Raw genomic sequence first — 24,497 nt, 5'->3', positions numbered from 1 at the left:
TTACCCTGTTAAAAATGATATGAAAAGGACACATGATAATATTTATAGCTAATAGATAGCAACTATATTACCTTTTTTAGGTTGGTGTGTCTCATCTTTTAACCCTTGCTCCTACCACTAAAAGGTGAAAAATTCATTCATAATTTTGAATGGCTTAGAGATGACTGACCAATTAAACATAGATGTGAACTGGCAAGCTCTGATTATAGTTATTATTCTAGATAATAATCCAATTAACAACATTAAAGCATTTGAGTTTTATGAGAATTAGTTAAATCATCAAATGTCATAAAAGTATCAGCAGTATTAAAATTATTAATAACTTGGTTTAACCTGAGAATGACATCTATCACTATATAGCTGTAAGAAGGCAAAAATCCCTATTACCTCATATGTAATAATAACTAAAATACATTAACAAGACAGTATATAGAGTCTTTTGTAATTTGTAGGAAAAGCAAGATAATGCATACTTAAGTATATGTATATCTGAAGAAAATAAGTAATTAGGTAAATAGCATTAAATGACTCTGGAAAGGCTATGAGAAACTTAAGAATGCAATGCCATATATTGTAGGCTTTGATATATCCAGTGTTTGAATAATTAAAATACATTTGAGTAGTTAATATATTCATAGTACCATGACTATCATAAAACCACTTCTCCTTAAATATGACAAATCATCTTTATCAGTTTTCTGAAAAGCAGACTTACTAACCCATTTGTGGGAGAATATTCATGACTTAGCAGATTTATACTTCATTAAAATCATTATAAATCATCCTTACATTGCTGCTGATGTTCAGAGGACTACAATCACAAGGCATACAATGTCCGATCTTTGCAACAATAGACTGAATTTCTATTTCAGATATATCTCAATGCTGTTGATTGGAGGAATTTTCCTAACTTTAGATTTTAGTTCTGTATTTCTACTTTTTTTTCTGATTCTTTCACATCCCCTTCCTAGGTGCCTCTAACCTTTGTTATCCATATTCACAACTCCAAAAAACATTTAAATAGTGATAAATAATGACTAAATATTGTAAAATATTTTTCTATTTTTTTGCTCTCTAATAACTCTACTCAATCTTACTATTCTTTTTTTTAAAAAATAAAAGCAACAACAAAACCTGTGAGACTAGGCATCTTCCCTCTACTAGAACTTGATAGGCCTTGTTTGGTTGATATCCATGGGAGGCCTCCCTTTTCTAAAGGGAGATAGAGGAGGAGTAGATCAGAGGTGGGGCCAAGGGTGGGGGAAGGGACTGGCAAGAAAGAGGGAGGAGAAACTGTGGTAGGAATGTAACACTTGAAAGAAAAATAAATTAAAAATAATAAAAACAAAAAACAAAAACAAACAACCTGTGACTGTGCATGAAACCTGAAGTGGTTTTCATTTAAATTTTGTTTTGTTTTTGATTATTTTGAAACAGGGTCTCTCAGACACTATAGCACAAGCTACCCTAAAGCTCCCTTCTATCTCAAGCTGGCCTTGAACTCATAACACTCCTCTTGCTTCAGTCTCCCCAGGTGTGAGATTACATGAGTGATACAGCAACCCAGTTACCTTAAGTAAATACCATTTACAAATGTCTTTGCTGCAGTTTGCATTTTGAGAGTCTCTCTTGAAACCTACCTATTCATTGGACAAACCCTACTAAAACTAGTGCTTTCTTTCATGTTGGTATTTCCTCAGAGTTCTTTACCTCCCCAAACATCTTCTAAACACTTAGAAGCTTTCTTCTAAATTGACGTTATAATACTAGGTTTGTAAAGCCTTCCTTTAATATTCTCACTAAGGTATGCTGAAGTCCTGTTTCTCAATGAGGAATTTCACAAACATTTCAGTCTTTTAACCAGCTATAAAATAGTAGGTTATTTATCCTATAAACCAAGTAACTCAGCACTATAATCATGTAGTACTTCGACTCAACAATTCACATTTCATTGATACAATTAGACATCATGCAATTTATGTAAAGATTATACTCATACTTCTTTAAGCTTAACAAGTCCTTGTAGTATGAGATCACAGCAAGATTAATAAATATATGCTGATTATTTAAAAATGCAAATTATTTGCCTCTTGTAACTATGGAAATAAATTTCTACATTGATTGTTCTTTATTACATATTTAAGTATGAAGTTAAATAATTTAAAGAAAATCAAAATATTTAAAAATTAAACACAACATACATATTTCTGTAATTAACAAAGTATGTTCATTTGCCTTTACAGTAATCACACTGGGGTAATATTACTCCCTTCCTATACATGATAAACAAAACATGTAAGCATCTTACTTAGTAGCTAATAAGTGGCAAAATAAATCATAAATCCAAATTGTTTGTCTCAAGTATAGTAATCTTTGCCCTACATCTACAAGTCCCCCTTTGAAAATGTAGTAATATGTATTAATAGTTTTCATTATAAATGCATATTTATGGTTTATATTTTAACCATTTTAACTTTAAATTTTTCTAAAAATACTTTATCACAATTAGATTTTATTTTTATGTGAGTTTAGACTAGCTTTTATGTCTAGTAAAGGTTTTGTATCTTTATTCAAGATGATAAACATACACATGCATCTTTCCTCCTGATGGTCTTATGACTGTTGTCCAAATTAAAATAAATCACTGACCATACATCAGCAATCCTAGAGTAATCAGATGTGCTGCACCTGCATCTGAAGCAAAGCCAGATGTGAAAGAGATGCAGCACCACCAGAGTTACAGATCACTGATATCAGGTAAGTGCTTTAACTTTGATTGGCATTGGGATGGGATGGGTGGAGCTGGTCTAGGAGAGACTATTAGGAGACCTCAGTTTCCCCACGTGACTTCACCCTGGACCCCTATCGGACCCTCCCAGCTCAGCTTCCACCATCCTTATCAAAGTTTAAAGCACTTACCTGATATTAGAACCTGAAACGCCAGCACTGCTGCACTACATCTGTCTTACTTCCAGTCTGCCAAGTAGGTGCAAGTGCAGACCCTGCGCCAGCAACTGGAGCTCACAGGGGTGGGGCCACAGTGGATGTCTGCTGCCAAAACTGAAAATATTTAACCTTAATTTCATTAGGAACTTGTCATTTCAAAAAATGATTTTTTCTAAAATTAAACATTTCATTTTATCCACTTACCATTTGGATAGGGCGTTTCACATAAAGTTAGAAATTCGACAATAGGATGATCCATTTCAAGTACTGTAATTGCTTTTCCATGCATGATGGTTAAACTTGGTCTTCTACAAGCTTTGTCATATGACAACCCACCAGAGAATATTATAAATGGTTCACTACACATGGGGAAAAAAAGGGATAATGAGACTATATTCTTTAAAACAACACAAAGTCAAAAAATAAGTCTTTAAAGAATAGATTTAAATAATAGATTATCTACAATGTAAATGGACTTTCCAACTCTCAAACAATAATTGACTACTTTATCATTTTCTCTTTTCTGAATCTATATTCTAGTTATGAGAATAACTCATGGGTAAGCATAAAGATACTTGGATAGCACCGGGGAAAAGACAAGTCAAAAGGAAGTGGAAATACTGATTCTCAAAAGCACATATACGCACACATTTGGCTGCCAGATTCTATATGACTATCATTGGAGCATAACATTCTGTCATAATATTCAGTTAATGAGTAAGTATTTGGGACCCAAATCTCTAAGATGAAAAGGAATCAAAATTTAATATAAAATGAAATATCACAGTGGAAAGCTCAGAATGGTAAATGAAAAGATAGAGATTCTAGATAATGAAGCTTCTGTAGCAAGAGGTTTATGAGGAGAGAGAAAAATAATATGTAGGTGAATAATAATTTAGCAGAAAAATATCTCCTATACAACTTTATGCACACCTAGAAAGCTTTATCTGGCTCTAGTAAATCCACATAAAATTTTAGTCTATTACTTTAATACTTTATTTTTGACATTAAAATACAATTACATCATTTTCCCCTTTCCCCCTCCAACTCCTTTCAAATACTCTTATTTGCTCTCACTCAAATTAGCGACTCTTTTTCTTTAATTGTTTATATGCACACACACACACACACACACACGCATACACGCACGCATGCACACATGCACACACATGCTGCTCAATCCATAACTTGTTTGTATTGAGACTGGTTAAGATTGGCCGGTTAAGAAAAGCACTCCTGTATACGTCTGGTGGAGTATTTACAGAGACAACTAAAGGTTGTAAGGGAAGACCTGTGCTGAATGTGGGCAGTGCTGTCCAACAGTCCGCTGCCTAGGAAGGAAGAATGAGAAAGGGTTCCAGCAAGGATTCCTCTTTCCTCACTGCTTCTTGGCTGACATAATGTATGCCACCTTACTATGTGTGCCTTTCTACCATGATTTTAACTTGCCTTGACACAAGACTAAATAAATGGAGTCAGCCAATGATAGAGCCTTCTGCAACCTAAAGCCAAATAGGTCTTTCGACCTTAAATATTTACTCTTGGGCTGGAGAGATGGCTCAGCAGTTAAGAACACTGACTGCTCTGCTAGAGGTCCTAAGTTCAATTCCCAGAAACTACATGGTGGCTCACAATCATCTGTAATGAGATCCCATGCCCTCTTCTAGTGTGTGTCTGAAGACAGCTTCAGTGTACTCATATAAATAAAAATAAATACATCTTTTTTTTTTTAAAAAAGACATTTGTTCCTGTACTTTGTTGCAATGGCACAAAGTGACTAACCGGATTAGGTTTCCTTCAATAATTTTAAATATTACAGCTGTCTATAGTTTCATAACATTTCATTTTTCTTCTCTAAACTCAATACACATTTTGTGCTAGTAAAGAAGTGTTTTCAGGGCATAATTGCTTACTGAAAGTATCCCTCTCCAAATACATTTTAAAAAGAACTATACACTCTTTGCATCCTTTGAAAGCCTACTCCTCTAAGTAACTCACTTCTACTCTTTATTGGCTAAACTAAGAAGTCGCCTGTCTCTGAAAGTCATTGCATCTTCTCTTTGTCATTTTGTATTTTGCAATCGTTTATTAATCTTATGCTTGGTAAAGAACAACAAAAACAATACGAGTTTTAATATTTCTATTACATTTACATATAAAACACCTATTCTGATTTTTACACGTTTATTTGGATTATAAGCAAATCAGGCCAAAGAGTTCTTCTCTTCTCTGAGTTTTATAGTGGGGATGAGAATGAGTGATTTGACAAAATGAGGGGAAACCCCCTAATCTAGTATCAGCATATTCCCTACCATTTGAAGTATAGTTCCATCTATCCAATAACATGTACTATAAACCTTAAGTACATACAATAAAGTTTACTTTTAATAGTGAATGTAGGCACACAATGGATTAGGAGAGCAGCAGAGGACTGCTGGGTCTGGATTTAGTCAGAGAAGATGCACCTAACCCTCAAGGGACTGGAGGCCCCAGGAAATTTAGAGGTCTGGTGGGATGGGGATGGGGGTGGAAACATCCTCGTGGACACAGGAGGGCAGGGAGGAGGTATGGGATGTGGAACAGTCAGAAGGTGGACCAGGAAGGGAATAAAATCTGAAGTTTAAAATAAATAAAAATGAGTAAACAAACAAAAAATAAGCAAATCTAGGTACACAATGGATTAGGCTAGGCGTGACCTTGTTGGAGTAGGTGTAGCCTTGTTTGAAAAGGTGTGTCATTGCAGGTGTGGCCTTGTTGGAACAGTTGTTTATTTTTCATAAAAATAGCATATGTATTTGCATGAATTTGTGTGTATTGTGTAAATGCAGGAGCATGTAGAGGCCAGAAGAATGTCCACAAAACAGGAGTAACAGACAATTGTGAGCTGACATGTGGATGCTGGGAGCAAAATCTAGGTCTTCTGCAAGGCAGTAAATGTTCTTTATTGTTGAGCCATCTACCCAAACCCCGACATTTGGTTGTTTTATTTAGTCATAACTATTTTCTACTTGCCAAAAAACTATACCATTTTTATTCTAAGTTTCTGTAGTGGTTTGAATGAAATGCCCCTGTAGGCTTACATGTTAGAATGTTAGTCAAATCTGCTACTGGGGAGTGAAACTATTTAAGGATTAGAAGAAGTGGGAGACACTGCCTGGTCCAGGCCTGTGGTCTCTCTGGCCTGCTGCCTGTAGATCAGAATGAACTCTCAGTTCAGTTCTCCAGTACTACCTGCCTGCTGCCATGCCTCCTTCCATGATGATTATAGACTAACCCTCAACATTGCAAGCAAGCTCCCACTTAAATGCTTTTTATAAGAATTGCCTTGATAATGATGTGTCTTCACAGCAATAGAGCAGTGACCAGGAAAGGTCCATTAGGATTTTTTAGGTTCTGAATATCTGTGTTATCATTGTCTCTCTCTTCTTGTTGTTACTTTTATTTCTTACTATTTATTTTCATCAATGTATCTATTTTTTTAAAGCGTGGTCCAGATCAGCAATAACCAGAATTTGTAACAGATATAAAAACCCAGGGCCCCTGCCAGACTTTCTGATTTGAAATGTTTATCAGAGAAGACAGCAATGTGTTTGAACAAATTCTCTACTTTAAAAAGAAAACCATGTTTTGCTATAAAAATCTGACCCTATTGGTAGACTGGAAGGGGAGTAATGACTGGACTGTAAAAAAATTAAATAATAATTAATAACAATAATATTAATAATAATAATCTGACAAAATATGGTAACTAGAGCACTGTGTGTATGTGTGTGTGTGTGATTTAGAGAGCTCTCTATTGCTTCTGTGGCCACGTCTTTCGTTCTTCTTAAGACTAGTATACCTCTGACTTTTATCCTCTGTATACATTTTTAGAGGTGACTTTTATAAAAATAATAAAAGACACATGCAATGTATATTAGTGGAATGATAGTAAATGTGATCAATAAAATGTTTATTTCACTTTATAAATAGAATTATTATAGTTAGAATGCTAATAAAGCAAAGGGGTCAACATTTGGAATGTAAATAAATAAAACAATTTTAAAAAGTAATCAAATACATCTAACAGTGCAGAGTTCCATGGCTCTAATGATAATAGCAGCAGTCATTCGATTTACTAAGAATCTGTGCCCTCTTTTTCATGATAGTGCTTGTGATAGTCATAAAAATGCTTTATGTGCCATTTCATCTAGTCTTCATGAGCATCACCATATGTTGGGGATTACTGCTGATGAAACTAAAGATGATGATAGAATTAAAAATCTCATAACCATGTTACTGCAAAGTCAGTGGTATCAATCATGACTTTACACTGCTTTGAGCTCCTTCTTTCTAAAGGACCCTCTTTGCTTTCACCCTTTAAATCCTATCACTGAAATTCTTTCCCCAAAGAATTTTCCTGATTTCTCTAGATAGAGCTCCTTCTCTTCTGCCTTCAAGGCTGGGTCAGATGCCCTCTTGGTTTCTTCTATTTTTTAAATTTTTAATTTCCCCAAATCTGGTTAATAGAAAGTTGATAATATTTATAGCTCAACTATATGCTCTCGTTCTTTTCTCTGCCCCAAAAGCAAAATTCTACAATACTACTTGTCATTTAAAAGACACAAGTTTTTGTCTTTGTTGCTATTAGAGCCTAATAAATTCAAACACTGGAAGCAATTTCGTTTTTTAGCACACAAATTAAATTACATAATGTGTGATATATAGTTAAAACCAACTGAAGCAAATTGAATATTGTGGAACATTTCATAAAGGTACAGTTTCAAAATGACAATTTTGTAGCAAAATAGAAGCCATAATAAGTTCATGGATCATAAGATTTATCTCAGGAAAATCTCCCAGGCATCCCAAGAAGCACTTTGTTCTCATTTTGATGTTTTATTTTCAATATTTGAAATCTATAGAAAAGGCTGAATGCTAATTGATGATTCAACAGATATTATTAAGAGTTCGTAGGTCAGCCCAAGACTGAAATGGAGAAAAAAATCTTTTGGAAAAATACACAAGTGAAAAGGAAAACTTAAATCCAACTGCTCAGAAGCTTCTTGGGATGATTACCATAATTTCTTGAACCTCAACAATACTTAGACTTCATATAACAGATGATATAAACACTACTGAACACAAAGGCTGAAGAAAAGCTTTAGTTATAACTGGTATTTAGAAGAAAATTATGTAAAATTTTGTTTCGATCCAAAATGTTTAAATTTGAAATGTTTTATTACTTTATACTATATTAAACTGGCCTGCTAAAGAGATATTGCTAATTTATCATGATTTTATACTATTAAAACATTAGAAGAAGTTCTACAAACAAGATTGTATCTATGATGACAAAAACAAATTGCAGTGTGAGCAAGTAAACTAACATAAAGTAGGATTTTTCAGTTTATAGTTATAAAGTTTAGGAGCTGAGGAGATGGCTCAGCAGGTCAAGATGCTTGCCGTACAGCCTGGCACCTGAGCAGGATCCCTGGAACCCACTTAAAGGTGGAAGGAAAGAACTGATTCCATAAAGTTGTCCTCTGACCTTTACGTAAGCTCTGTAGCATGCTCTCCCAAACACATACAACACACACACACACACATACACACACACACACACGCATGCATATATATATGCATGATAATAATAATAATAATAATAATAATAAATGTTCAGGAAAGTTTTATTATGCTCATTTTAGGTGGAAAATTTTCCCTAATGATTAATGCAAATTTAAAAAACTGTGCAGAAGTACTAATTCTATAAATGTAATAAAACTGTATCAAACATTATTTTTCTGATACATCTTAAATTTTAGGGTTTTTTCCATTATGACAATATATATAAGTTTATAACTCCAACTAAAGGTTAACCTTCCAATTTCAGAATGTAAGATCTTAATGTTCAGAGTGATCGGGTTATGTATTTAAATCTCATAAGGAATATCAACAGATGCATAAAGTTAGCTTAATAAATATGCTACCAGTATTATAAATGGTTCAAAACTCCTCAATTATTAGAAATGATATATATGATAATATAAATATAATTAGGATGAATTATTTGGTTTTTGATACTTATAATACTCAATAAAGTTATTGATTTAGATAATTAATAATTCAATTATACAACAATGTAACAAAATAATTAAAAATTGCTTTCCTTCTCCTAGTCCTCAGATATATCACATGTTCACATAGTATAACCACATACCTGTTCCTGCACGTTTTGTATTCTACTTTAAGAATAGGTTTACAAGACTCAGACTTTCTTCCTTCTCTTTGACTTTTTCCTAATGAAAGAAAAAAATTAAATCTAATTTAAATTATATTGATCCATGAGAATTTTTAAATTTCAATGAAGAATTATAAACATGGAATAATAACATAATTAAACAAAAGAATTCTATAAGTCTCTAGGGATGATTCTTGCACCACAATAATAATTCCTGAACAGTTTACACTGTAACGGATGATATAAATACAACTGAACCCAAAGGCTCAAGCAATTATATTGCAGATTTCAGAAAAGAATAGTATAAGTGATATTTTAGATTTCCATCAATGATAATTAAATTTGGAATAATTTTATTACTATAGTTCTACTATATTATTAAACTGGTTACTTTTATGAGTAAATGCTTGGAACATTAGGTTAAGCTAAAGATATTGACTTATTCGTAAAGTTCCTGTATTTGATAAGTCTATGCATTCTAATAGTAAGCTCATAAGCTTTAGATTCATATCAGTGGGTTGCTATATCATCAATGAAGTTACTTGTAAGCTTCCTTCTTATATAACTCAAACATAAAAACTTAAAAAGGTTCATTTATTAGTCACTTTCGCTGTTTTGAATTCTCTAAACATGAATGTAGTTTCTTATAAAGTTATTTCAGTTATTTATGCTCAGTGAATAAAGTTTAGGACTTAAGAAACATAGACACATAATAAAATATATTATTATTAAAAATGTTATTTTTTTACTGTAATCCCAACACTAAGAAGGTTGTGGCAGGAAACTTGAGAGTTCAAATCTAACATAGGTTACATAAGACCCTGTTTCCTTCCCCTTCACAAGAAAAAAAAGAACAAGGAGAATGAGAAATAAAAAAGAATAAAATCATATCTAATATTTTATCTGTAGTAGAAATAAACTTTCATATTGCAGGAAGTCTTGTGATGGAAAGCATATGATGGACTTACAAAATCATTCAATTTCATTTAAAAAATGTTATTACTTGGATTGAATAATGATCGATCGGTTGATGATTTACTGTGTGTAGAGAGGGCACATGTGTGCTATAGTACACATACAGAGGTCAGAGAACTATCAGTTCTCTCCTTTCACCATGTGAGTCCCAGGCATTGAACTCAGGTTGTAAAGTACAATTAATATTCATCTCTACCCCTAACAGTTTACTGTGGGGAAAGAGTTTGGTTTGGGTTTTTTTTTGTTGTTGTTGTTTATTTTTTGCTTTACTTGTTAATACCTGCTTAAATGTTAGATTGTATAAAACAACAGTATCATCAATTTGAATTATTGTTATTCTTTATATTCTAAGTACTATATGTTAAGTGTTGCAGCACATAGAAGTAATTAAATTCTAATAAATCTAGAATTCACTAGAATGAACAATAAAAATATAAAAATTACTGTAGGATGTACCAGAAAGAAATGAATGACAAACATATTTTAGAACCTGTAATTAAAACTGAAGTTATAACACCAGAACTATCTTACCAAAAATATAGTAATAAAAGGTGTTTTTCAGGCTAAATTAAGAAAATGGCCCCATATGTGTGCTATGTACAGAGACATTTTCAATAAAATAAGGACTTTTTTAGGGTCAGAGACCAAGGTTTTCAGGAGACCTCTTCCTGTTCCGTTCTAATCTTTATCAGTTTTGATGGCATCCACAGCGTTTCATTTGCTGTGGAAATATAAACAAATCTGCATCTCAACACAAACCTTTTGCTTGCTTCCATTCTGATATTAACACATCCTTTTAGTATACAGGTTGATTTAATTAAAATGACTCATACTTTCTGCTATGAGACCCCAAGGCCATTTCCCAACAGTAAGAAATTACCTTGAATATCTCTTCTGGATCTATATCATTGGTGCAATGGAGAGCCTTGCCCTGCTATATCATCTACACAACCCTGGAAGCTTAGACCTTCTTTAGAGTTTATATTTAGAAAAGTTATTGCCCTAAGAGATGCCTTGTTCAAATTTTTATTACAAATGACCATAATTCCCACAATGAAAACACTGGGCATTTGAGATCTGAGACCTTTGGTGGTTTGTTCACAATCTCTTTACAGTGACTATATTTCCTATAATTGAAGCACTAGGCACTAGCTATAACTTGACTGGTTATATTAGCATGGTACAGGTTAAAACCAATATCAGTCTTATCCCATATCTACTTGTGTATAGGTGCTGTTCATGTCTTTAATGATTTAATAACTTTAACATTTGATATGAACAATTTCATACATCAAGGTCTCTATCAACCTCTGTCTTATGTCAAGGTCTGATACAGCCTTGTTCACAGGTGAGACTAATTGTCATAAAAGAAATCAGTGAGGGCTTCTCCAGAGCCTTGTATAATCACTGTAAATAAGGTGGATTTTCTCCCAGGCTCCTCAACTTTGTCCTATGCTCTTAAAGTGAATAAGTGACATTGTTCTATAGTAGTATCATCAAATTGCATCTATTCCAAAAGTCACACAATCACAGAAACTATCTGCTGTTGGGAAAGCTACCCCTCTGCTATAGCATGAGTCAAATCATAGTCATCAGCTGTAAAGCAGCCCCATATCCCCACACACAGGATTAAAATGAAAGTATATTTTTATAATATTTGTGTGCGTTTTAAAGAAAGCTAAATTCAAATACACTGCAGATGTGTATTTGAACTTTTACAAAAAGTACTGTACAAACTTTCATTATTTTATATTTCCCTTGGAGATAATCTACTTTGCCCATATTATTAATTTTGTATTAGAAGTGGACAGAATATGAATTTGAGGTGTTTTTTTATCTTTGAGTATTTAATTTCAGCATTTCCCATGTAATTTCTAATTTCATGTTTTTATTGTAATAATTATTTTGAATAAATTTATTAGTTTGAGTGCATAGTATTTCAATGCTATTTTATATATTGTAGAATTTTGTTCTAATTTCTTTATTTTTAAATTAAAATTTATATATAAAGTTCACATATAGTTCCTTTTAACATTTACATTTACTTAAGTTAACTATATTTTATTTCACCATCAACCAAAATGCTTTACTACCTCATTTTATAGAATTTAAGATATTCTTGATAATTTAAAAAATGGCCATTTAAAGACAAATTTGCATGAGTTTGAAAAACTAATCTTTTCTTTCTTTGACTGAACCTTGATCATCTAGCCATATTTAACTACAAGACAGTTGGTAAATAACTAACATAAGAAATTGTTATATATATATATATATATATATATATATATATATATGATTTTTTAAAAAAAAAAAAAAAAAGCTGAGATTGGTAGTTCACATCTGTAATTCCAGAATCTGAGAGATGGAGACAGGATGACTCCAAGTTTTAGTAAAGTATGTCTCAGAAAACAACACTAACCAAACAAACCACCTTCTCTGACAAGAGTACATTTCCTTTTAAAGAATAATTGTCTAATTATTTAAGCTTTATAGTTTATCTCTTCATGGTCAAAATGTTTGTCTAGAAAACCAATGAAGTACTTTTATATAAATTTAGAAGACAGATGGTTAATAAGAGGAGGAAAGAAAATATATTATAGAATATAAATGATATATCACATTAACATTATATCTATATATAATGTTAAAACTTGGAGCCATCCTATCTCCATCTCTTAGATTCTGGAATTACAGATGTAATTCATGTATTCATATACATGAAGTTTTACACTTATTTTTAACAGACTTTTATACTTTACATCATGAGAACCAATAAAAAATGAATATGCTTGTAGATCTACAGAATATAAGGTAGAACCAAAACTCTTAGTAGAGGAGGAGGAAATGTGGGTCATTGTTGTCAAGGTGAAGCAGATGATATTACCAATGAAAGCTTTAGAGAGGTGACTGTATCTAAACTCAATGATTAAAGGAAGGTAAGATGAACAGGATAAATGACAAAAGTAAACCTTGGAATAGTTCTAAAAAGAAAAAGGTATCAAATGGAAAAACTATCTAACATTTAAAAAATCTTAAAAGGTTAATGAATAAAATGCAGGAGCAAATGCAGTTAAATAAATGATGAATCAGAACTAAATAACTTTCAAATTTATAACAAAAATATTGACAAAAGCAAATACAAAGAGATGTGTGCCACATCAAAAGTACTAACAGGGTTGACTCATATCCCAGAAAGAGACACATAAAAATATATTAAAGATAAATGGTATGAAAGTTCCCAAGTTTTGTGGAGCCATTATAAAGTTATGAATTTATGAAGCATATTAGAACTTTTAACAGAATAAAAACAAATACAAAAACAAAACACAAGCCCAAAGCAAGTTGAGGCACAATGTTTTTAAGTTGCCACAAAGATATATGAATTGTTTGAAAACAATCAGAAAAAAACATATTATATACATTAGAAGCAATGTTCAAAACACTCATTCAGAAAATACTGAAACTAGAGGATGATGGGATATTATTAAAGCATTCATTATGTTACATAAATTCCAAGCAAGTGAGAGCAAATCTCAGCTCATGACCTAACATTGTCTATAAATCTAAATCCATCAAAATCGTTTTTAGGAATGAGGGAAGATAAAGGGTAATTTCAAATAAAAGAAGCTCCAGAAATCATTTTGCCAGGGCTACATGAAATGCAAATAATGTTCACAAATAAATGCAATAATAAAAGATTATTTTGTCTCTTAATTATACTTGTGACCATTTAAACTGTATATCTGTGGATGCTATATAATTATAGTGTATATAATTATATACTATAGTATGTATGATTATGAAGGTAGATAAATAGACTTATATGGTTACAAGAAGTCTGTACATTATATGAAGTGTTATAATGTTAGCCCTAAAACACATTGAATAGTTAACAAAATATAATGTGATACTTGCAACTAATGATAAAAATGAAGATAAAATGACTATGAATATTTCTCATTGTGTTTGTAATAACAATATTTAAATAATTTGAAAGTGAAAAGGCAAATAAAAGTAATAAATTATCGTAAAAAACAACAGAAAACAATTAATGAGTAGAACTAAATCTAGTCTTATTGGTAATTAGATTTAATGACAATAGACTAAACATACTATTCCTAAGACTGCAAAAAACACACGACCTAAAATAAGCTCTCTATAGGAGAGCTAAAAAATATCCACTAACAGTATGCAGCATGAATGACTTTAAACCAGAAGAATTAAAGCTATGAGCAGGCAATTCTGTGGTCTCCATAATTTCTTTGAAAGTGGGAGTCTTACCATGTGGAACTGTGGTTTGGAAAGGCCGACTTGGGCTTTTCAGGTTCCATAAAGTCAAGCTACCATCTGAGTGGCTGCACATGAATTGTTTGCCCTCATGATGCCAATCAATTGAATGAATAGCCTAATAAAATAGCAATAAAAGACAAGTACATGGGAAAATAGATATATCACATCATTATATTTTCCAAAACATTTTTCCATAAAACTAATATACTGATAATATGTTAAAGTAATTTTTTTCTGACCCAGACTAGGTTGTCTTTGGCTTCAACCTTTTACAGACCATGAAAAGGCTACCAAAATTAATTTCATTAAATAAAGAATAGTTCTGAAAAAATTTTAATTCAGATTCCAGAACATTTTATTGTAGATTTTATGTCCTTCCTATATCCTACTATCTCTGTTTGAAAAATTGTTTTCACAGAAACAAAGTATGGTTATCAGAAGATAATTTCTTCTAAATATAGGCCTAGTGTCATCACTTAGAGTAGATAATTTTAAAAAGAATTTGAACTAGTACCTTAAGTCATTCCATATTCCAGATCCCATGGTATGTACTTGACATAAAATATGTAACTTAATCATATAAAAGGTATTATTTTTTACTTTATTATTATTTCTCAGTTTACATATGGTGAAATTGACATAGAGACAAATATTCATTTGCTTTTTAAAGTCACACAAGTCAAAGTTAGACTCCTTCTAAAACCCAACTGCTGCACAGTTTTGCCCCAAGCATATACTCTACAATAAATTTAAAGCAACTAAGTCTTAATTTTTAAAAATTTCAAGTTTGGCAGACCCATGACACTTCTGCTACTGGGAAGATCCTACTTCCTGATACTATCTAGAGAACTGGCAGCAACAGGGCATTCTATAAGAATCACCCCCCCCCCACACACACACACACATCTAGAGGCCCAGAGCCACTCTGGGACTCACTACCTAGCAAACAGTGAGTGACAGGACACTCGAGAACTGACAGCAGCAGGACATTTGAGAACTAGCATCCTGCAGGGCATTCAACCCTTGCCAAGTCTGCCACAGGGAAGACCCCATCTCCTGATACTTTCTGGAGAACCAGCTGTATGTAGGGGATTTGAGAGAAAGGGAATCCCAGGAGTACAGAAACACAGGCCTATAGGAAATAGAAGTTAGAGACAGCAAGATCAGCTAACACCAGAGACAACTAGATGGCCAAAGGCAAACTCAAGATCATTACCAACAGAAACCAAGGCAACAAGGTACCATCAGAACCCAGTTCTCCCAGCAAACAGCAAATCTTGGATACTCCATCATTTCAGAAAAGCAAGAGCTGGATGTAAAATCAAATTTCATGATGCTGATGAAGGACTTCAAGAAGGATATAACTCCCTTAAAGAAATACAAGATAACATGGGTCAACAGATAGAAGCCATTAAAGAGGAAACACAAAAATCCCATAGGGAATTATGGGAGAACATGGGTCAACAGGTAGAACTCCTTAAAGAGGCAACACAAAAATCCCATAGGTAATTATAAGAGAACATGGGTCAACAGGTAGAACCCCTTAAAGAGGCAACACAAAAATCCCATAGGGAATTATGGGAGAACATGAGTCAACTTGCAGAAGCCCTTAAAGAGGAATCACAAAAATCCCTAAAAGAAACACAGGAGAACATGGGCCAACAGGTAGAAACCCTTAAAGAGGAAACACAAAAATCCCTTAAGGAATTTCAGTAAAAAAGAAACAAATAAGTGAAGGAACTGAACAAAACTATCCAGGATCTAAAAATGGAAGTAGAAACAATAAAGAAATCACAAAGTGAGACATCTCTGGAGATAGAAAACCTTGGAAAGAATTCAGGAGTCATAGATGAAAGCATGAACAACAGAATTCAGGAGATAGAAGAAAGAATCTTGAATGCTGAAGATTACATAGAAAACATTGACTCAACAGTCAAAGAAAATGCAAAATGCATAAAGCTTGTAATCCAAAACGTCCAGGAAATCCAGGACACAATGAGAAGACAAAACCTAAGAATTATAGGTATGGAAAAGAGCAAGGATTTACATCTTAAAGGCTCAGTAAATATCTTCAACAAAATTATAGAAGAAAACTTCCCTAAAGAAAGAGATGCCCATGAACATACAAGAAGAAACCTACAGAACTGGACCTGAGCATAAATTCCTCCCGTCACATAATAATCAAAATACCAAATGCACTAAACAAAGAATATTAAAAGAAGTAAGGGGAAAAGGTCAAGTAGAACTATTACTATTAAATATATATAGGCAGAACTATTAAAATTACACCAGACTTCTCACCAGAGACTATGAAAGCCAGAAGATCCTGAGCAGATGTCATACAGACCCTAAGAGAACATAAATGTCAGCCCAGACTACTATACTTAGAAAAATTGTCAATTACCATAGAGGGAGAAAATAATAAATTCTATAAAAAGCAAGTTTACATAATATCTTTCCAGAAATCCAGCTCTACAAAGGATAATGGGTGGAAAATACCAACAAAAGGCAGGAAACCACACCTTGGAAAAAGCAATAAGGTTATCTTTCAACAAACCTAATAGAAGATAGCTACACAAACAGAATTTCACCTTTAACTAAGAAAATAACAGTAAACAACAATCACTTTTCCTTAATATCTCTTAATATCAATGGTGTCAATTCCCCTATAAAAAGACATTGACTAACAGACTGGATACGTAAATAGGCCCCAATATTTTGATGCATACAAGAAACCCAACTCAGTGACAGATAGTCACTATTTCAAAGTCAAAGGTTGGGAAAAAACTTTTCAAATAAATGGTCCCAAGAAAAAAGCTGGAGTGGCCATTCTTTTTTTTTTTTTCTTTTTTTTTCTTCGATATATTCTTTATTTATATTTCAAATGATTTCCCCTTTTCTGGCTCCCCACTCCCTGAAAGTCCCATAAGCCATCTTCCCTCCCCCTGTTCCCCCATCTACCCCTTCCCATTTCCCTGTTCTGGTATTCCCCTATACTGCTGCACTGAGTCTTTCCAGAACCAGGGGGGGAGTGGCCATTCTTATATTGGATAAAATTGACTTTCAAGCAAAAGTTGGCCAAAAGGGTAAGAAGGAACACTTCATACTGGTCAAAGAAAAAGTCTACCAAGATGAACTCTCAATTCTGAATATGTATGCTCCGAACTCAGGGGCAGCCACATTCATAAGAGAAACTTTATTAAAGCTCAAAGCACACATGGCACCCCACACAATACTAGTGGGAGATTACAACACCCCACTCTCAACAATGGACAAATCATGTTATCAGAAACTAAACAGAGTTTGTTTATGTAGTGGATTGCATTGATGGATTTCTGTATATTGAACCAACCCTGCATCCCTGGGATAAAGCCTACTTGATCATGGTGATCGTTTTGATGTGTTCTTGGATTCGGTTGGCAAGAATTTTATTGAGTATTTTTGCATCAATGTTCATAAGGGAAATTGGTCTGAAGTTCTCTTTTTTGTTGGATCTTTGTGTGGTTGCGGTATCAGCATAATTGTGGCTTCGTAGAAGGAATTGGGTAGTGTTCCTTCTGTTTCTATTTTGTGGAATAGTTTGAAGAGTATTGGTGTTAGTGTGTGGAATAGTTTGAAGAGTATTGGTTCTTTGAAGTTCTGATAGAATTCTGCACTGAAACCATCTGGTCCTGTGCTTTTTTTGGTTGGAAGACTTTCTATGACCCCTTCTATTTCTTTAGGGGTTATGGGACTGTTTAGATGATCTATTTGGTCCTGATTTAATTTTGGTATTTGGTATCTGTCAAGGAAATTGTCCATTTCCTCCAGATTCTCCAGTTGTGTTGAGTATAGGCTTTTGTAGTAGGATCTGATTTTTTGGATTTCCTCAGTTTCTGTTGTAATAACTTCCTTTTCATTTCTAATTTTGTTAATTTGGATACTTTCTCCATGCCCTTTGGTCAGTCTGGCTAAGGGTTTATATATCTTGTTGATTTTCTCAAAGAAGCAGCTCCTGGACTCGTTGATTCTTTGTATGGTTCTCTTTGTTTCCACTTGATTGATTTCAGCCCTGAGTTTGATGATTTCCTCTACTCCTCCTGGGTGAAATAGCTTCTTTTTGTTCCAGGGCTTTCAGGTGTGTTGTTAAGCTGCTAGTGTATGCTCTCTCCATTTTCTTTCTGGAGGCACTCAGGGCTATGAGTTTTCCTTTTAGCACTGCTTTCATTGTGTCCCAAAGATTAGGGTATGTTGTACCTTCATTTTCATTAAATTCTAAAAAGTCTCTGATTTCTTTCTTTATTTCTTCTTTGGCCAAGGTGTCATTGAGTATTGTTCAGCCTCCATGTGTATGTGGGCTTTCTGTTCTTTTCATTGCTATTGAAAACCACTCTTACACCATAGTGATCTGATAGGAGGCATGGGATTAGTTCGATCTTCTTGTATTTGTTGAGGTCTGTCTTGTGACCAATTATATGGTCGATTTTGGAGAAGGTACCATGAGGTGCTGAGAAAAAGGTATATTCTTTTGCTTTAGGGTGAAATGTTCTATAAATATCAGTCAAATCCAATTGGTCCAAAGCTTCAATTAGTTTTACTGTGTCCCTGTTTAGTTTCTGTTTTCTTGATCGGTCCATTGAGGAGAGTGGAGTGTTGAAGTCCCCCACAATTATTGTGTTAGGTGAAATGTGTGTTTTGAGCTTTAGTAAAGTTTCTTTTACGAATGTGGGTGCCCTTGCATTTGGCGCATAAATGTTCAGAATTGAAAGTTCTTCTTAGTGGATTTTTCCTTTGACCAGCAAGAAGTGTCCCTCAGTGTCTCTTTTGATGACTTTAGGTTGAAAGTCAATTTTATCTGATATTAGAATGGCTACTCCAGCTCATTTCCTGAGACCATTGGCTTGTAAGATTGTCTTCCAGCCTTTTACTCTAAGGTAGTTTTTGTCTTTGACATTTAGGTGTGTTTCCTGTATGCAGCAAAATATAGGGTCCTGTTTCCTTATCCAGTCTGTTAGTCTATGTCTTTTTATTGGGGAATTGAGTTCATTGATGTTAAGAGATATTAAGGAATAGTGATTATTACTTCCTGTCATTTTTGATGTTATTTTTATATTTGAGTGGTTATTTTCTTTTGGGTTTGATGAAGGAAGGTAACCATCTTGCTTTAAAGAAAAAAACCACATGGTCATTTCATTGGATGCTGAAAAAGCATTTGACAAAATTCAGCATCCTTTCATGTGTAAAGTCTTGGAAAGAACAGGAATTCAAGGCCCATACCTAAACATAGTACAGGCAATATACAGCAAACTGGTAGCCAGCATCAAACTAAATGGAGAGAAACTTGAAGCAATCCCGCTAAAATCAGGGACTAGGCGGGGCTGCCCACTTTCTACTTATCTTTTCAATATTGTACTTGAGGTACTAGCTCGGGCAATTCGACAACATAAAGAAGTCAAAGTGATACAAATTGGAAAGGAAGAAGTCAAACTATCATTATTTGCAGACGACATGATAGTCTACCTAAATGACCCAAAAAGCTCCACTAGAGAACTCCTACAGCTGATAAACAACTTCAGCAAAGTGGCAGGTTATAAAATCAACTCAAGCAAATCAGTAGCCTTCCTATACTCAAAGGATAAGCAGGCTGAGAACGAAATTAGGGAAATGACCCCCTTCACAATAGCCACAAACAGTATAAAGTACCTTGGTGTGACTCTTACCAAACATGTGAAAGATCTGTATGACAAGAACTTAAAGACTATGAAGAAGGAAATGGAAGAAGACCTCAAAAAATGGAAAAACCTCCCATGCTCATGGATCGGCAGGATTAATATAGTTAAAATGGTCATTTTGCCAAAAGTAATTTACAGATTCAACGCAATACCCATCAAAATCCCAACTCAATTCTTCACAGAGTTAGAAAGAGCAATCCTCAAATTCATCTGGAATAACAAAAAACCTAGGATATCTAAAACTATTCTCAACAATAAAAGAAAGTCTGGGGATATCAGTATCTCAAGCAATACTACAGAGCAATAGTGTTAAAAACTGCATGGTATTGGTACAGTGACGGGCAGGAGGATCAATGGAACAGGATTGAAGATCCAGAAATGAACCCAAACACCTATGGCCACTTGATCCTTGACAAAGGGGCTGAAAACATCCAATGGAAAAAAGATAGCCTTTTCAACAAAGGTGCTGGTTCAACTGGAGGTCAGCATGCAGAAGAATGAGAATTGATCCATCCTTCTCTCCTTGTACTAAGCTCAACTCCAAATGGATCAAGGACCTCCACATAAAGCCAGACACTCTGAAGCTTATAGAAAAGAAACTGGGGAAGACCCTTGAGGACATCGGTACAGGGGGAAAGTTCCTGAACAGAACACCAATAGCTTATGATCTAAGATCAAGAATTGACAAATGGGACCTCATAAAATTACAAAGTTTCTGTAAGGCAAAGGACACCATCAAAAGTGCAAATTGGCAGCCAACAAATTGGGAAAAGATCTTCACCAACCCTACATCAGATAGAGGGCTAATATCCAATATATATAAAGAACTCAAGAAGTTAGACTCCAGAAAACCAAATAACCCTATTAAAAAATGGAGTACAGAGTTAAAGAATTTTTACCTGAAGAACTTCAGATGGCGGAGAAGCATCTTAAAAAATGCTCAACTTCATTAGTCATTAGGGAAATGCAAATCAAAACAACCTTCAGGTTTCACCTTACACCAGTCAGAATGGCTAAGATTAAAAATTCAGGAGACAGCCGATGTTGGCGAAGATGTGGAGAAAGAGGAACACTCTTCCACTGCTGGTGGGGTTGCAAATTGGTACAACCACTCTGGAAATCAGTCTGGCAGTTCCTCCGAAACCTGGGCACCTCACTTCTAGAAGATCCTGCTATACCACTCCTGGGCATATACCCAGAATATTCCCCAGCATGTAATAAGGATACATGTTCCACTATGTTCATAGCAGCCCTATTTATAATTGCCAGAAGCTGGAAAGAACCCAGATATCCCTCAACAGAAGAGTGGATGCAAAAAAATGTGGTATATATACACAATGGAGTACTATTCAGCCATTAGAAACAATGAATTCATGAAATTCTTAGGCAAATGGATGGAGCTGGAGAACATCATACTAAGTGAGATAACCCAGACTCAAAAGGTGAATCATGGTATACACTCACTAATAAGTGGGTGTTAACCTAGAAAACTGGTATACCCAAAACATAATCCACACATCAAATGAGGTACAAGAAGAATGGAGGAGTGGCCCCTGGTTCTGGAAAGACTCAGTGAAGCAGCATAGGGCAAAACCAGAACAGGGAAGTGGGAAGGGTTGCGTGGGAAAACAGGGAGACGGAAGGGGGCTGATGGGACTTTTGGGGAGTGGGGGTCTAGAAAAGGGGAAATCATTTGAAATGTAAATAAAAAATGTATCAAATAAAAAAATGAAGAAAAAAAAAGAATAGCCAGCAATCCTGATACCCAGGGATAGCGAGTGCAACAGCAGCAGCAGGAAAAAGAGAAAAAAAAAAAGAAAAAAGAAAAGAAACTAAACAGAGATACAGTGAAACTAACTGAAGTTATGGACCAAATGGATCTAAGAGATGTTTATAGAACATTCCACCCTAAAGCAAAATAATATACCTTCTTCTCATGGTACCTTCTCCAAAACTGACCATATAATTGGTCATGAAATGAGCCTCAACAGATACAGAAATATTGAAATTATTCCATGTACCAAAAAGGAAAACACACATACACATGGACTTTGAACGCTCTTCTCAACGATAGCTTGGTCAAGGAAGAAATAAAGAAAAAAATTAAAGACTTTTTAGAATTCAATGAAAATGAAGACACATCATACCAAAATTTATGGGACACAATAAAAGCAGTGCTAAGAGGAAAACTAATAGCTCTGAGTGCTTCCAAAAAAACAATAGAGAGAGCTTACACTAACAGCTTGATAGTACACTTGAAAGCTCTAGAACAAAAGGAAGCAAATATACCCAAGAGGAGTAGATAGCAGGAAATAATCAAACTCAGGGCCAAAATCAACCAAATAGAAACAAAAAGAACTATACAAAGAATCAACAAAACAAGGAGCTGGTTCTTTGAGAAAATCAACAAGATAGATAAACCCTTAGCCATAGTAACGAGAGGGCACAGAGACAGTAATCAAATTAATCAAATCAGAAATGAGAGGGCACAGAGACAGTAATCAAATTAATCAAATCAGAAATGAAAAGGGAGACTTAACAACAGAAACTATGGAAATTCAAAAAAATCATCAGATCCTACTATAAGAGTTTATACTCAACAAAGTTTGAAAATCTGGAGGAAATGGACAACTTTCTAGATACATACCAGGTGCCAACATTAAAACAGGATCAGATACTATTCTCTCTCTCTCTCTCTATCTCCCTCTCTCTCTCTCTACCACTAACTCCCATCCCCTATTCTGAATAAACTCTATTCTATACCAAAAAAAAAAAAAAAAAAAAAAAAAAAACCAAAAAAACAGGATCAGATAAACCATCTAAATAGTCCCATAAGTCCTGAGGAAATAGAAGCAATTGTTAATAGTCTCCCATCAAAAAAAAAAAAAAAAAAGTCCAGGACCTGATGGGTTTAGTGGGGAATTCTATCAGATCTTCAAAGAAGAGCTAATACTGATACTCTTCAAACTATTCCACAAAATAGAAACTCAAGTAGCACTACCCAACTCATTCTATGAAGCCACAATAACGCTTATACCTAAACCAAATAAAGACTAAACAAGGAAGGAGAACTTCAGACCAATATCCCTCATGAACATCGATGCAAAAATACTGAACAAAATCCTGGCCAACCGAATCCAAGAATGCATCAAAACTATAATTCACCACGATCAGGCAGACTTCATCCCAGGGATACAGGGATAGTTCAATATATGGAAATCCATCAATGTAATCCACTACATAAACAAACTCAAAGAAAAAACCACTTGGTTATTTCATTAGATGCTGAAAAGGCTTTTGACAAAATCCTGCATCCCTTCATGATAAAAGTCTTAGAGAGATCGGGAATCCAAGGTCCATACCTAAATATAGTGAGAGCAATATACTACAAACTGGTAGCCAACATCAAGTTAAACAGAGAGAAACTTGAAGCAAGCCCACTAAAATGAGGGACCACACAAGGCTGCCCACTATTCAACATAGTACTTGAAGTCTTAGCCAGAGCAATCAGACAACAAAAGGAGGTCAAAGGTATACAAATTGGAAAGGAAGAAGTCAAAATATCACTATTTGCAGATGATATGATGGCATATTTAAGCAACCCCAAAATTTCCACCAGAGAACTCCTAAAGCTGATAAACAACTTCAGCAAAGTGTTTGGATATAAAATAAACTCAAGCAAATCAGAAGCCTTTCTCTACTCAAACGATAAACAAGACAAGAAAAAAATTAGGGAAATGACACCCTTTAAAATAGTCCCAAATAATATTTCATACCTAGGTGTGACCCTAATGAAGCAAGTGAAAGATCTGAACGACAAGAACTTCAAGCCTCTGAAGAAAGAAATTGAAGAAGATCTCAGAAGATGGAAAGTTCTCTCATGTTCATGGATTGGCAGGATCAATATTGTAAAAATGGCCATCTTGCTGAAAGCAATCTACAGATTCAATGCAATCCCCATCAAAATCCCAAATCAATTCTTCATAGATCTAGAAAAGCAATTCTCAAATTCATTTGGAATAGCAAAAAAGCCAGGATAGCAAAACTATTCTCCACAACAAAAGATGTTTTCGGGGCGGGGGGGGGGGGGGGATCACCTTCCCTGACTTCAAGCTCTACTACAGAGCAATAGTGATAAAAACTGGTATTGGTATAGAGACAAGCAGGAAGATCAATGGAACAGAGTTGAAGAACCAGAAAAGAACCAACACACATACAGACACTTGATATTTGACAAAGGAGCTAAAAACATCCAGTGGAAAAAAGACAGCATTTTTAACAAATGGTGCTGGATCAACTGGAGGTAAGCATGCAGAAAAATGCAAATTGACCCATTCTTATCTCCTTGTACA

At 34.3% G+C, this 24,497-nt stretch overlaps 2 protein-coding genes across 3 annotated transcripts in view; both read right to left on the bottom strand.

Moving 5' to 3' along the window:
• Positions 1–24,497, bottom strand: part of Eaf2 (ELL associated factor 2) — a 1,192,577-nt gene that overhangs the window by 749,143 nt on the left and 418,937 nt on the right. The gene's annotated exons all lie outside the window — the stretch shown is intronic.
• The window catches only part of Stxbp5l (syntaxin binding protein 5L), a 331,615-nt gene that overhangs the window by 171,272 nt on the left and 135,846 nt on the right, over positions 1–24,497 (bottom strand). The window contains 3 exon segments of the mRNA XM_052158363.1: positions 3,151–3,305; positions 9,146–9,224; positions 14,426–14,549. Of these exon segments, the coding sequence (XP_052014323.1) occupies positions 3,151–3,305; positions 9,146–9,224; positions 14,426–14,549 (358 nt within the window).

The sequence above is a fragment of the Apodemus sylvaticus genome, chromosome 15 (genome assembly GCF_947179515.1).
Source record: "Apodemus sylvaticus chromosome 15, mApoSyl1.1, whole genome shotgun sequence".
NCBI lineage: Eukaryota > Metazoa > Chordata > Mammalia > Rodentia > Muridae > Apodemus > Apodemus sylvaticus.
The sequence above is the reverse complement of the archived record's forward strand: the minus strand, read 5'-3'. Positions and strand labels throughout refer to the sequence as shown.